This window comes from Chelmon rostratus, chromosome 10 (genome assembly GCF_017976325.1).
Source record: "Chelmon rostratus isolate fCheRos1 chromosome 10, fCheRos1.pri, whole genome shotgun sequence".
Classification (NCBI taxonomy): Eukaryota; Metazoa; Chordata; class Actinopteri; order Chaetodontiformes; family Chaetodontidae; genus Chelmon; species Chelmon rostratus.
Window position 1 is genome coordinate 16,593,892 of NC_055667.1, and position 12,529 is coordinate 16,606,420.

The 12,529-nt window shown below is 42.0% G+C and overlaps 1 protein-coding gene across 1 annotated transcript; it reads left to right on the forward strand.

The window, feature by feature from the left end:
* Positions 1–7,765: 7,765 nt before the first annotated feature.
* On the forward strand, positions 7,766–11,876 carry LOC121613291 (kelch repeat and BTB domain-containing protein 12-like). Its single transcript, XM_041946627.1, has 9 exons — positions 7,766–7,936; positions 8,093–8,274; positions 8,495–8,627; positions 9,071–9,304; positions 9,390–9,748; positions 9,838–10,111; positions 11,067–11,214; positions 11,320–11,517; positions 11,728–11,876. Exons 1-9 carry the CDS (start codon positions 7,766–7,768, stop codon positions 11,874–11,876), a joined length of 1,848 nt encoding a protein of 615 aa, XP_041802561.1.
* Positions 11,877–12,529: the final 653 nt, after the last annotated feature.

Here is a 12,529-nt window from a genome sequence, read left to right on the forward strand (position 1 = left end):
TCTTGACTGCGGAGAACTGTGACAAATTGCACAACAAAAGCCAAACCCCGTGTAGTGAGAGTGAAGCCTCCTCACTCTTTTGTACTGATTGACAGTACTTGTTTTTGGACTGTGGGAGTGACTGCTCATTTCCTGTCTGTCTAACAGAACAGTCACCACCCCACATGTCCTGCATATGCACACACACACACCAGAGGTAATACGTGTCTATGTGTGTGTGTGTGTGTGTGTGCGTGTTTGTGTGTGTGTGTGTGTGTGTGTGTGTGTGTGTAAGAGATTTCTGTGAGGGTTTCTGTGAGTCACCCTGTAGTGATAAACTCAAAGAAAACTTCAGCTGAAGACAAACTCTGGGAAACATTGTAACTGTAAATTCATGAAACTCACTGAGAGTCACAATGAAACACTGCATTGTTTAATGCATATGGAAAAACTGATATAATTTATATATTAACATACATTATTTAGTCCCATGTTATAGACTAAAAGTTGTATTGCTGTTTTTCTTTTGTAAAGCACACTCCACAGTGGGATTGGAACAGACAGTATGCTGTTTAGGTTTGTGTTTATGCATCAGACTCCTTGAAACATCTTATCTTTATGACTGAGATGAAGTAGGGCGATTCTCATTGTCAGCAGGAAAGTCCAGACGCATCATTGACTGATAAGCTTTATCAAATTTGCCAATCAAAAAAAGAACTCTTTCACACATACTCTTCAGATAAGTGAAAGGAGGCTAAAAGATTTCGCTTAGTGTATGTTTGAAATCTCTGTGACCAGCCAAGTTTCTTATTTTATTTAATTCAACCCTTTTTCCTTAACTCAGTAAAATGGCTAAACCTCTGTCATGCCTGTGTCTTTACTATTTAACTGGAAGTCTGTACTGCACAAGAACAAAAACAACAACAACAACATTTTGTCTTCTTGTTTTCAGCACTCGCCATAAAGTGCAACCCCCTCCTAGCAACACATGAGCCAACTCAAGTATTAAGATAAGATCAACTTCATGGAGATAGCGAAGTTTTGGTGTTACAGGCAGCATCAATAAAAATAGCTAAAAAATACAAAATAAGTTAAAGTTGACTATATATATGTACATTTCATACAAAAGACAATAAAAAATATATTTTGAGAAACATTGAAAAGCACGTACGTCTAAAAAGTAAAACTTTTCATGAGCTCAGAAAAAACGCCTGTTTTCAGCTTTGTGTCGATGCATTTTCCAGCTGATCAAGGGGGTTTTTAGAAATTTCACATAATTGTCCCATAAAGGAACGCTTCGATCCAAAAATGTGAAAAATTTAAAATTTGAAACAGAGCAAGAGGTGACATAAGATGATAAGCACATTCTCATTTTAAGAGCACACTCAAACGTTACAGATTTACAATCACAATATCTTTATACTGTGTGTCTCTGTGTATACATTCCATATTGTAAAAAGGTCCAATGTATAACTCTACCGTCAAAACTAAGCTAATTCACCTTTGAAGCAGATAACCTTATAACACCAATTCATCAGTCACAGTCCCGACGGCGCTCTTCTGAGGCATCTATTTGATATTTATGTTGAGCTGGTTAACATTTAATAGGGTCTTTGTTAAAATGTCTTTCATTATTGATTGAAGTTTATCTTGTTATTCAGAGTGTGTGGAAAGCGGCAGAATACGCTCAAATGTGGACAGAGAGGCGAGATAACCGGGTTTAAGTTGGACAAATGAATGCAGAAAAAAGCAAAATATGATAAGAGTCACGTGATTTTCCCAGGAGCAGTTTAAAAATAAAATTTCTCATCGATAGAGAGGTTAGCATAGTCAGGACACTGAATAGAAGATGAATGTATTTTTTAAAAAAAACAGCACTGACGCCTGAAATCATGGTTTTTATTCCTTTCACTTTCTAGCCTTATCATGTTCCTGTATTGCATCATGCATTCAGTACTTGGTAGGACATCTCTGTGATATCATTAATGTTTTATACTTAACATTGTGTCATCATTGTTTTATGTTTCACTTGTGATCTACTGGCGAGGAGGGGTTGAAGTCAAAGACGAAATGTCCATGTCAGTGGACAATAAAGCTGTAAAGTCACATTTTATTTCATCCCAGCCTTGGATGAAGTGCGGCAGCTGGTGCTATGTACCGTAGTTTTAGGTATTATTATTATTGCTGTTCATAATGTCTTTCTTTGTGCTTTAATTCTCTACCTTGCTGTTGTCATTTCCGAGCGTCTTCTGGTTGTCATGTTCCCTAATTACCAGCGGAAAAACAAACATTTCCTGTAAAAGAACAAGCCGTTGGCTCAGGAGAAGATTTCACATTTGGGACTGAAATGACTAACAGCAATAGATGAGTGTTGGACGTGGCAGAAAACATTCTTGCACACATTAACCCTGGCCCCCGTCACACACACACGCACACACACACACGCGCACACACACGTAAATGTGTGCTGTTAAAACTCGGAAAACGCTTTGATGACCAAGCACAGCTGAAAGCATAAGTTGTACAAACTGGGAGAACATTCTACAGTCTCACTCACAACTCACCATATTAGCAGATTATGTAAAAAAAAAGATCATATGTTTAATTTTTAACCAATGACAGGGCTCATTTTCGTCAGATCATGTTGATTGGTTGAGCATGTACATTGCAGCAGGGCGAGAAATGTTTCAGTGGCAGACACCAGGATATTTGTGGGTGTTTGAATGCATCAGAGACCAGAATAAGTATCACATTATAGAAATTTCAACATTTATACATATTGGTGTTTTGGATCAAAATATGTTTTATGTGTAGGTTTGATATGTTTGTTGATGTTACTCTTGGATTGTTTTCATACAGGATCCTGTCGTTTTTTTTCAAGCTATAAGCTTGTTTTTTGCGCATTCTCATTGCAACATATGATGTTACCGCTGAGGTTGTGGGAAGCATGTCCTGTGTCTATATGTGGCAGGTTATTTATTGGTTGTTGTAGCAATAAATATACTGAAGACCTGTCTGACAACAACATGCAATTCTGTTTGTGTGTTTATTTTCAACGCAGAGATTATGTTTTCTTGCAGAATCATAATTTACTGTTTTTTTGGTTAAACTAGACAAGCTACCCCACGATCTTTGTGCGCACCATCATGCAACTGCAGAGGTTGCTGCATGCTGGCTGGCAAATCACAAAAATGACATGTCATGACTTTCATGTAAAGGATAAGCCTGGTGACATTCAAGATTTGTCTTATTGGCAATAAATCCCAAATAAGACCAAAAGCGATGATGAACTGATCCTACAAGCATTGTCAGTGTAGCTACAACCTGATATATTTTATTCCTCTATGCCACAGACATCCATTCTTGCCCTATAAAAACCACATCAGTAAGCCACACTGAGTCGATTGTGCTACACTGTCTGTCTGTGGTAAATGCTCACCAGATGTGTATTAATCCGCCACTGAAAATAGATCCAAATGGTGTATCCTGTGCACAGCAGCCTGTGTCCTTGTCCTGAGCTTGACAGTCCAGCACCACTTTGAAAATGAGTTTTAGTACTGTTTCATGTTTACATCCTGTGTCATCTTTCAGGTTTGTGCATAGCTTGATTTTTCGTCATGCACTATTTTGCATTATGTCCAAAAATGTCCCAACCAACAGCATCAATTCTGTGTCCTCACATATTCTGCATATTCTTGTAGATGTATGTATTAATTTATGACAGAATAAAACCAAACAGTACTGAGAAAGGAGTTCCATGTTGCCGCTGCAGAGCTGCTAGCACCTGCACGTAAAATTGCTCCAAAGTGTCTGGAATAATTCATGGAGATGAAGGGAAAACCTGACATGGAAACTGTATGTGTGATTTGGCCTTCATGGTGGACATTACAAAGTAGCTCTCAGAGCTGACCGTCAAACTCCAGCCTCCTTCTCAAATGGGAAATCATTTGATGCAAAATTAAAGGTGTGGCAAGTGCAACTGGAAAGGGGTCACACTGTACATTTTAAACAAACAAAAACAGAAAGAAATTAGTTTTTTCAAATCCTTATTGCAGCAAGTCATCTAGGCTATAGGAGAAAACTCCTTCAGGCATTTGTAGAGACATTTAACAAAAATAACTGATGTTTAATGTGGAACCAGTTGATGAGTCTGACAACCAACAACACAAAATCATTGAGCTGCAAAACAGCGGCCTACTGACAGTCAGCAGTCACAACTGACTCTTGCAAGACTCGGTTCTGTTCAAGACTGAGGGACCCAAACCTGGAAAACCAGCTGCGAGCAGCGTCACCGTCTCTACTACCTGACATCCAACACCTTGCCAAAGAGCAGCAGTTCCAACCAGCATGAGCAGTGAAGTACAAAGAGATAAAGACAGAGAGGTGCTGTGTGTTATTTTCATGTTTATTATCATTCGAGTATGACATCGTTGTGTTAATGTCAGAAACACCGTTTGCTTTTTTCAGCTTTAAGGAGAGTTTTTTTTTTTTTTTTTTAATTGGCGACAGACGTTTCTTAAAAGACAACCAGGGAATATTTTTAACAGGGGTAATCACAATCAAAATCTTCGACTTTCTAAATGCGACACCTTCTGAAGCACAAAAGCATGATGAAAGAAGCCTACATACTGTATGTGTATACTAACAAACAGAATAAGTCAGCAGAGCAAGGGCAAATATTCAGAAAAATATACTCAGTGTTATCTTGTGATTGATGTTCCATTGTGAGATGTCCAAATATAGGATCTTGTCACCCACTTCTTGTATTAACTCTTAGGTAAATAGTAGATTAATCATTTAACTGGGGGAAGGAAGAGGTGAGGTGTTTGATAACCTGTTAAGGGTTGTAGATTTCCTCATGGCCTCAAGTCACGTTTTTCCTGACCTAGATTCTAAATAGGTGATTTGGGATTGCATAGGGTAATTGGGATGGGGTGGAAATAATAAAGCCTGAACAGCTTGACATTTTGTAAGACGGAAACTTTATTTGTTGACACATTTCCTAAACCAGGGCAATTCAGTGTGCTTTACAGGGTAATAAAAATACAGCAATGATGAGATATTTACAGTTTAAAAAGTGAAAAAGTACAGGTAAGCAAATTTAATAGTAACGTAGTGCAGTTTAAATAAACTGAACAGAAAAAAGAACACAGCAAATACTCCCATATAAAATAAAAGAATAATTATAAAAATTAATGAAAATTAAGGCTATTTTAAAGTTAAGATAAGAAGATAATCATCAATAAATGCATGTTCCTGCTCTGTAAACTGAGGCCTGAGGTACACACTAGACCAAAGGTCCTGATGAAGAGCTGGGATCAGAGCCGGCAGTGTGACAGCACTTTCACTGGCACATGTAAGCACGTTTCACGTATGGAAACAGATTCACATACACACACCTCCATAGTCACTGATTAAACCGTAAAAACCATAAACCATAAGGACCACATTGTTTTGCTCATGCTGTTGTGTAACACAGTACACTCAACTGTGCGTGAACGTTTGGTTAGAAAACAATTACCCTGCAGTAACACTGCATGTCGCAATGAAGTGTACAAAATGATGATCATAAGCTTTGTCGGAGTTCATCTGTGTGAATGTTTGACTGTATGTGTGGTGGTCTTCATCACTTGTTCAGAGACCCCCATGAAATATATCACTAAAGGCTTGTTTGCAGCAGTTTTCCTTTGCCTTAATGTCCATATGTGCATTTTTATTAGTGTTAGTTATTAAATGTGTGTGTCTGACAGCGACTGCAAATTACTTGTACGTTTATGCAAACTTCATCAGTATAGTTGAATTTAGTTCTGATTTTGATTCATGCTTTTTCCATCATGTGAGCAATGTCTTGCATGTTTTGTAAGCCAGCATGTCAAACTGTTGTTATTTAGATTTTGTGCATATACAGATGTGTACTAACATTTGTAGATGCATATGGTTGTTTATGCATGCAGTTTATAAAGCATATTGTTTATGTCAGTAGTAGAGGTATTTAGATCCTTTACTTCAGTAGAGTAGCAACAATAACTCATTAGTAAGAGCAGTTCAATCAAAATTCTACTTCAGTAAAAAGTATTATCAGCAAAATTGTACATAAAGTATCCAAAAGTAAAAGTACTTGTTCTGCAGATGGCCTCTGTGTCTGATATCATACATGACATTATTAGATTATTAATGCTGATGCATCAATTTCCACCACACCCAACTAGCTAATGAATTCAGAGAAAACAAGTTCAGCTTCTTACCCAAGCTTCAACCTCAGGGGCTGAAAAATGAAGCCAACAGAATTGTGCAAGTGCCCAACACTGCACCTCCATGAATAGCCACTTGAGGCTGGCTCCAAAAACGAATCAGTTCCCATACACCCCCACATTAAAATGCCCAGTTTTACAGCTGTAATAAACAGGTTTACAGCCTGATACAAAAAACAGTTTTGGTCTCTATAGTTAATTTCCCCGTTCATGACAACTACACAGGGGTGATATGCCTCTGATTGACTGAAACTCTTGAGATTTCTAAATAAATTCCACACTAAAAAAAAAACCAACAGAAGACTTGTAGACTGTTTGCCCGACCGCCTCTGGAAACCTGAACAGACTAACAGCACCACCAGCCCTTGCTGGTCTATTTTAAACCTTTTTACCAGTGAGCATGCTATTGCGCCCACTCACAGGCACAGCAAATAGCACAGAACTCAAGCCAGACCTGCCAGCAAACAAACATAAGGCAACCTGTGAAGAGTAGTTTATGATACCAAAGCTGACGTCATCCCAGTTCAGAAACTTCTGAATCCTGGCCCTGCAGGCCTCAGGACACCACTGGTATGAAAGCTGTTTTTTTTTTTTTTGGCATGTGCTTCGCTAAAGTCATGCTAGCAAGCTACTGCTCATACTCTGAACTTTGTGCATGTCTGCCTGGAGTGAGCTGACCTGTGTACGTTTGGCACACCCACTGACAGTGTCATTACCGTCTCCATAAGTGTGTGAGTTGGTGGGGCAGCTGCTTGGGGGCGGAACCTGCTTAAGACACTGTCCAACAAGACAGGCCTCTACGAAGAGAGCAAAGCCATTCAGTACCTCTCCTAACCATCTGCTAACCGTTTGCAAATGTTTTGTGCAGTAGCAGTAAACTTGTGCAAATCACTTTGTACTGATTCATCGTGTCAGTTTGAGAACGTGGGACCAAATGTGCTCTGTACATGGATCCAGTTCTCTGAATGTAATTACAGCCTAAATCCAGCTGTCAATCTTCACTTCGGTAATGCAGCATTTCAATCAGGCCAGCAGATTCATGTTTGTGGTTTGAGTTCAAATTACAGATCACAAAATTCTTGAACCTGGTGTTTAGATGTCAGCTTACAATGAGTTTCCTTTGGTGGATGAAGGATTTTCAAAATAAAAATGCAACAAAATACAACACATTGGGAAAGATTAAACTAGCAATTTCCAGTCATTCTTGGTTTGTGACCCCTTACAACAAAACAATGTCTATTTGGGGCCCCTTGTTCTGTTAATTGTCAATAGTTCCACCAAAGAGACATTCACCCTCTTAACTTCACAGCTTTCATTTAAATAACTGTTTGGGGCTCCAGATGGTTAAATTAACAAATATCTCACAAATGCTGCTAATAGTTGTGTACTTTTACTTAGTTTACTGAGTTTGTGCATGAACCAAACTCCCACCTCATGTTCTCTAGTATTATTTGTGTGTTCGACACAACACTGACTCAAGGTCTTCCTCTCTGTGCCGACCAAGGTGGCACTCAGGACATCCAGCGCAGCGGCCTATGGATGCACCGGTGCTGGACTCTGCTCAGGCAAAGCATGGCTCACTTCTGCTCAGGCAGCTGGAGAGGATGAGAGCAGCTGAGGAGCTCACTGATGTGGTGCTGGTGGCAGAGGGGATTCCCTTTCCATGCCACAAGGTGGTGCTGTCTGCATTCAGCCCTTACTTCCAGGTAAAGTGGCCATGCAGTTATTCAGGGTTGTTGTGCTGATACAGAAAAAATACAAGATGACGCAACTTGTGTTTTGCAGACCTGTTAAAAGCAAATCTGTTAGTGACGCCTAAAGACTGTAATTGTAAAATGTTCCATTGAATCTCATTCGTCCAGGCCATGTTTACATGTGGTCTGAAGGAGACCCGGGGAGGAGAGGTGCCTCTCAGAGACACTCCCGCTCACAGCCTGGAGCTACTGCTGGACTACATGTACCAAGCTCAACTTCCACTTTCCAATGACAACATCCAAGGAGTGGCTGCTGCTGCGTTCCTGCTCCATATAGATGGAGCCTTCAGGTAAGGAAAGAGACAGGGAACTGATCAAACTAACATTTGCACAGTCTTCCTAAGCAGTAAAGGACAATGTCATGGTGTCATGGTAATTTTATTCTACCTGTAACACCATCTGTGAAGTACAGAAATAATAAGATGTGTAGGTAGTACAGAGGACAGTGACCTAATTGTGTTAGAGGAAGTACATCTTGTTCCCATCACCACCTTGTTGTTGCTGCTTCAGGTTGTGTCAGAACCACATGGAAGCCCGCATGGACCCCTCTAACTGTGTCGGTCTGTACCACTGGGCCAGAGACCTGGGGGCCACCGGTCTGGCCGACTGCGCCTTGAGATACCTCTGCCAACACTTTGCAGAGGTGGGGCATTCATTACTAATAGTGTCAAATATTCTCTTATTCTTGACTCTGAAGAAAACCCTGTTATAAGTCCTGGAAAATAATTGGGCCTGGTTATCATTTATAAAAATAAATGAGGCAACCAACTTCCTGTAACAGCTCAGAACAGATTATCTGATAGTTCTTTGATGATGCTCTTTGTCAAGTGTCATAACATTGTTATTAGTGCAAAAAAATTACTTACAATAATATGACATATGACTAGGACAATCGCAAAAAAAGAAAACACTACCTAATGCTGCCATTAGGGGACAGAAGTCACTTGCATTTTTTGCACAGTGATGCACAGACAGGTGTTACATACTCAGGGAATTAACAATGTTGATTTGGTTCACTTAAATGCTCTTTCCCACTATCCTCTGTAAAATGTTTTCATTGTTTTCTCTTTATGTTGCTGTCTGGAGGTTTGTGAAGAAGAAGAAGTGCTGGAGCTGGATGCCCAAAGTCTTGGGGACCTGCTGGGTTCAGATGACCTCAACATATCGCAGGAGCAGGTTGTGCTTGAGCTGGTGCTGCGTTGGGTGGAGAGGCGAAGGGGGGACTCGCAGAGCGAAGCCCGGGCTGTGGAGTTACTCAGGCGCGTTCGGCTGGAGCTTGTGGACCCTGGATTCCTCCGTAAGGCCAGGAGGAGGAACCCGGTGAGAGACATATGAGAGGGAAAATGTGTCCTTATCCACATTTATCAGTACACTGAGAGTATCACACCTATAATTAATCCTCCAGGTATTGCTGCGGGATGCTGAGTGCTTTGGGATGATTGACGCTGCCCTCCAGACCTCAGGTCTTTGTGCCACATCAGCTCCACGTCGGCCGGCCCTTCGCTACGGCATGGAGACCACAGACCTGCTACTCTGCGTGGGTGGGGTGAACAAGGAGGGAGTGCCAGCCCGCCGTGGAGGAGTTGCTGACCTCAGTTTTTGCTTTGCCCCCCACGGTAAGAAGACTTCCTACATCCCCTCTCCGCTGAGAGCCTGTGGAGGCTTGGGACAAATCACAGCGGGGGCGGTGACACGAGACAACAACATCTTGGTGGCCATAGAGGCAGAAGATCAACACAGGATGAAGAGGGTGGATATCTACAGGTGTTTATATGCACTCATGTATAAGAAATACATATTTTTAAATGGCACTGCATTCAACACCAGATAAAAAATGCCTGTTCATGTTCCAGGTATGATAATTCAGAGGAGAACAGCTGGGTGGCGCTGTGCACAGCAACATACAGGGACATGTATGCTGTGGGGCTGCTAGGTGACAGCCTCTATATGATAGGCGGTCAGATGAAAGTACGCAATCACTACATCATCACCGACAGTGTGGAGAGGTGGTCGCTGAAGAGAGGAGGCAGCTGGCTTGGCTTCGCCCCCCTGCCTCTCCCCTTAGCCTGCCACTGTGCTGTCAGCCTGAAGGAGCACCTCTATGTGCTGGGCGGCTGGACACCACAGGTACACACACACCTGTCAAAAACACTGCATGCCAGTATCAACAGTGCTGTAGATGAGTGAGCTGAAATGTCCTTGAGCAAGAGGACACAGGCTAACCTGTTGACAGCAGGCAAACTGAAAACTTTGCCCACAGGTAAAAAAGTCACCTTCTAACTAGAACAGGGTCCGACATGAACACACAGATTTCTGATAGGTAGAGTGGAGGGTCACATATTTCGGCAGACTGATCAGGATTTTTCTGTGTTTGCATCAAAATGTGATATTTATGGAGTTGTTTGCTCGTGTTGCCAGCCCTGTTAATCAAGTCATCGGGAAATACTTTTCATGGGCTGTAATCCACATGTAAAATTTGAAAAGTCCAGACCTTGGCGCCCTCTGGCAGGCATGGACTGGGATAGTAATTCAGGCTGGGAATTCTGCATCAGCCCTGGCAAATCTCCACACATTCACAACAGACCACATATACTGTACCCGGTTTGTTGAATTAGTTTTTTGTTTACGCCAGTAACATATTTTTTTACTGTGTAAAAAATGCTTCAAAAAGCATTCAAAACTGTGAAAACTGTGAAAAACAAATAAGTCGAGTCTTCATTTTCAAGAAATAGTCAGATGCAACCTCCATAATTAAGGCTATGGAAATAAACATTCACACATAATTTCTGTGAACTTTTGGAGTGCTTGACTTGCACCCGGCATTGACTGTATAACTGTATCTGCACAATCTGCCCATTTACCCATTTCATTTTGCTTTTTTAACACTGACACTGAGATAAGTGGGCTGGAAGACTGCAATATTTCAGTTACCTACAAATAAACCTAATGCCAACAGAATGATTAGAAACTTGCTGTGATCACGCTAAACGTAACGCTCATATTCTCAGCCCCTCACTCTTGTCCCTCTGTTTCTTGCCTCTTTCCTCCCCTTTCTGTCCGACTCGCTCTTCTCCTCCCTCAGCACCAGCCAGACGAGGAGCCCGACAAGCTGAGTAACCGTGTGTTTCAGTTCGACCCTGGCAAGGACAGGTGGACAGAGCGTGCCAGCATGAAGTACTCCAGGTACCGCTGCGGCACGGCTGTCCTCAATGGAGAAATCTACATACTAGGTCAGACTACAAGTCACACTGCAGGCATATCCTGAATGAGAAAGAACAGAGCCAGATGAAGTGTGTGTGTGTGTGTGTGTGTGTGTGTGTGTGTGTGTTCTTCAGGTGGTATAGGATGCGATGGAGTGGACCGTGGACAATCACGTCGCTGTCTGAGCTCAGTGGAGATCTATAACCCAGACGCAGACACCTGGAGGGCAGGACCGACCCTTCCCACATGTTTACTCTCCCACCGAACCAACGCCTCCAACGTAGGAGTAGTGGAGGGCAAGCTGTACCTCTGTGGATACTACAAGGGGGCCGGTCAGTTAGTGAATGCCTTTTTTTCTTTTTTCTTTTGCTTTGTGTGGTCTCTCAGAACACTTCTCTCGATAAAGTTTGGCTGGATTGCCTCCTGTTGCACACTTTGGCCCCGCAGCAGAGTGAGGGAACGCCAGCTATCCGGCGAGGCAGTGTCTCTGGAAATTAGATTTTGATCGGCCGTAACTCACATGCTTTCTCTCATGCCTGCAGGCCGTCATGAGATCATCACCAAGGAGATTTTGGAGTTGGACCCTGCAGACAATGTGTGGAAGGTGGTGGAAAGACGAGCGGCCATGCATGACAGCTATGACGTCTGTCTGGTGGCTAACCTCAATCCTCGTGACCTCTTCACACCCTAATTAATCTCCTGACTCTGAGCAGCAATGCCAGGGGCCAGGACATGAGGGAGACAAGCCCCTGTCCCTTAGCCCTCATGTAGCTTTATCCAAACCTGGCTCTATTCCTGGACTTCACATGTGACCATGTAACCATCAACAAACCGTCACACCCAAAACAACAAAATTGGTTAGTTTCTTTGACAATGACCCACACTGCCTTTCCAAAAACATGTCATGTGAGCCTTTTCTCGTCTCCCATCGCTCTGGTTAAGGTTTCATTCGTTTAGGAGATTTAAACCACTTGAGTGAGAGTACGGAGAGATTGTGGTCATGTATAAAAGAAACCAGTGTTGTCTGTTGGTAGGAGACAGGACGCAAACAGCAGTTTTTGGCGTCACATGTCTCCTCCGCCTTTGCTTCTGACTAACAACGGTCATCCACTGCATGACCACAAGGGGCTGATTGTCACAAAACATGTCTGGCATTTTAATTTGTATTTTGGGAAATATGCTTAGTCGCTTTCTCGCTGAAAGTTGGATGGGAAGAGTGATTTCACTCTCATGTGTCTTTAAAATATGAAGCCATGGCCAGAAGACCATTAGCTTAGCTTAGCATTAAGACTGGAAACAGAGGCAAACAGCTCGTCTGGCACTGTCTAAAGGTAAATAAACAAA

Excerpts from the sequence above, each read along its gene's own strand:
- LOC121613291 (XM_041946627.1), top strand. The coding sequence starts at position 7,766 with ATGGATGCACCGGTGCTGGACTCTGCTCAGGCAAAGCATGGCTCACTT. Across the intron at positions 9,305-9,389 it reads AGGCCAGGAGGAGGAACCCG|GTATTGCTGCGGGATGCTGA; the intron begins GTGAGAGACATA and ends TTAATCCTCCAG. Across the intron at positions 10,112-11,066 it reads TGGGCGGCTGGACACCACAG|CACCAGCCAGACGAGGAGCC; the intron begins GTACACACACAC and ends CTCCTCCCTCAG.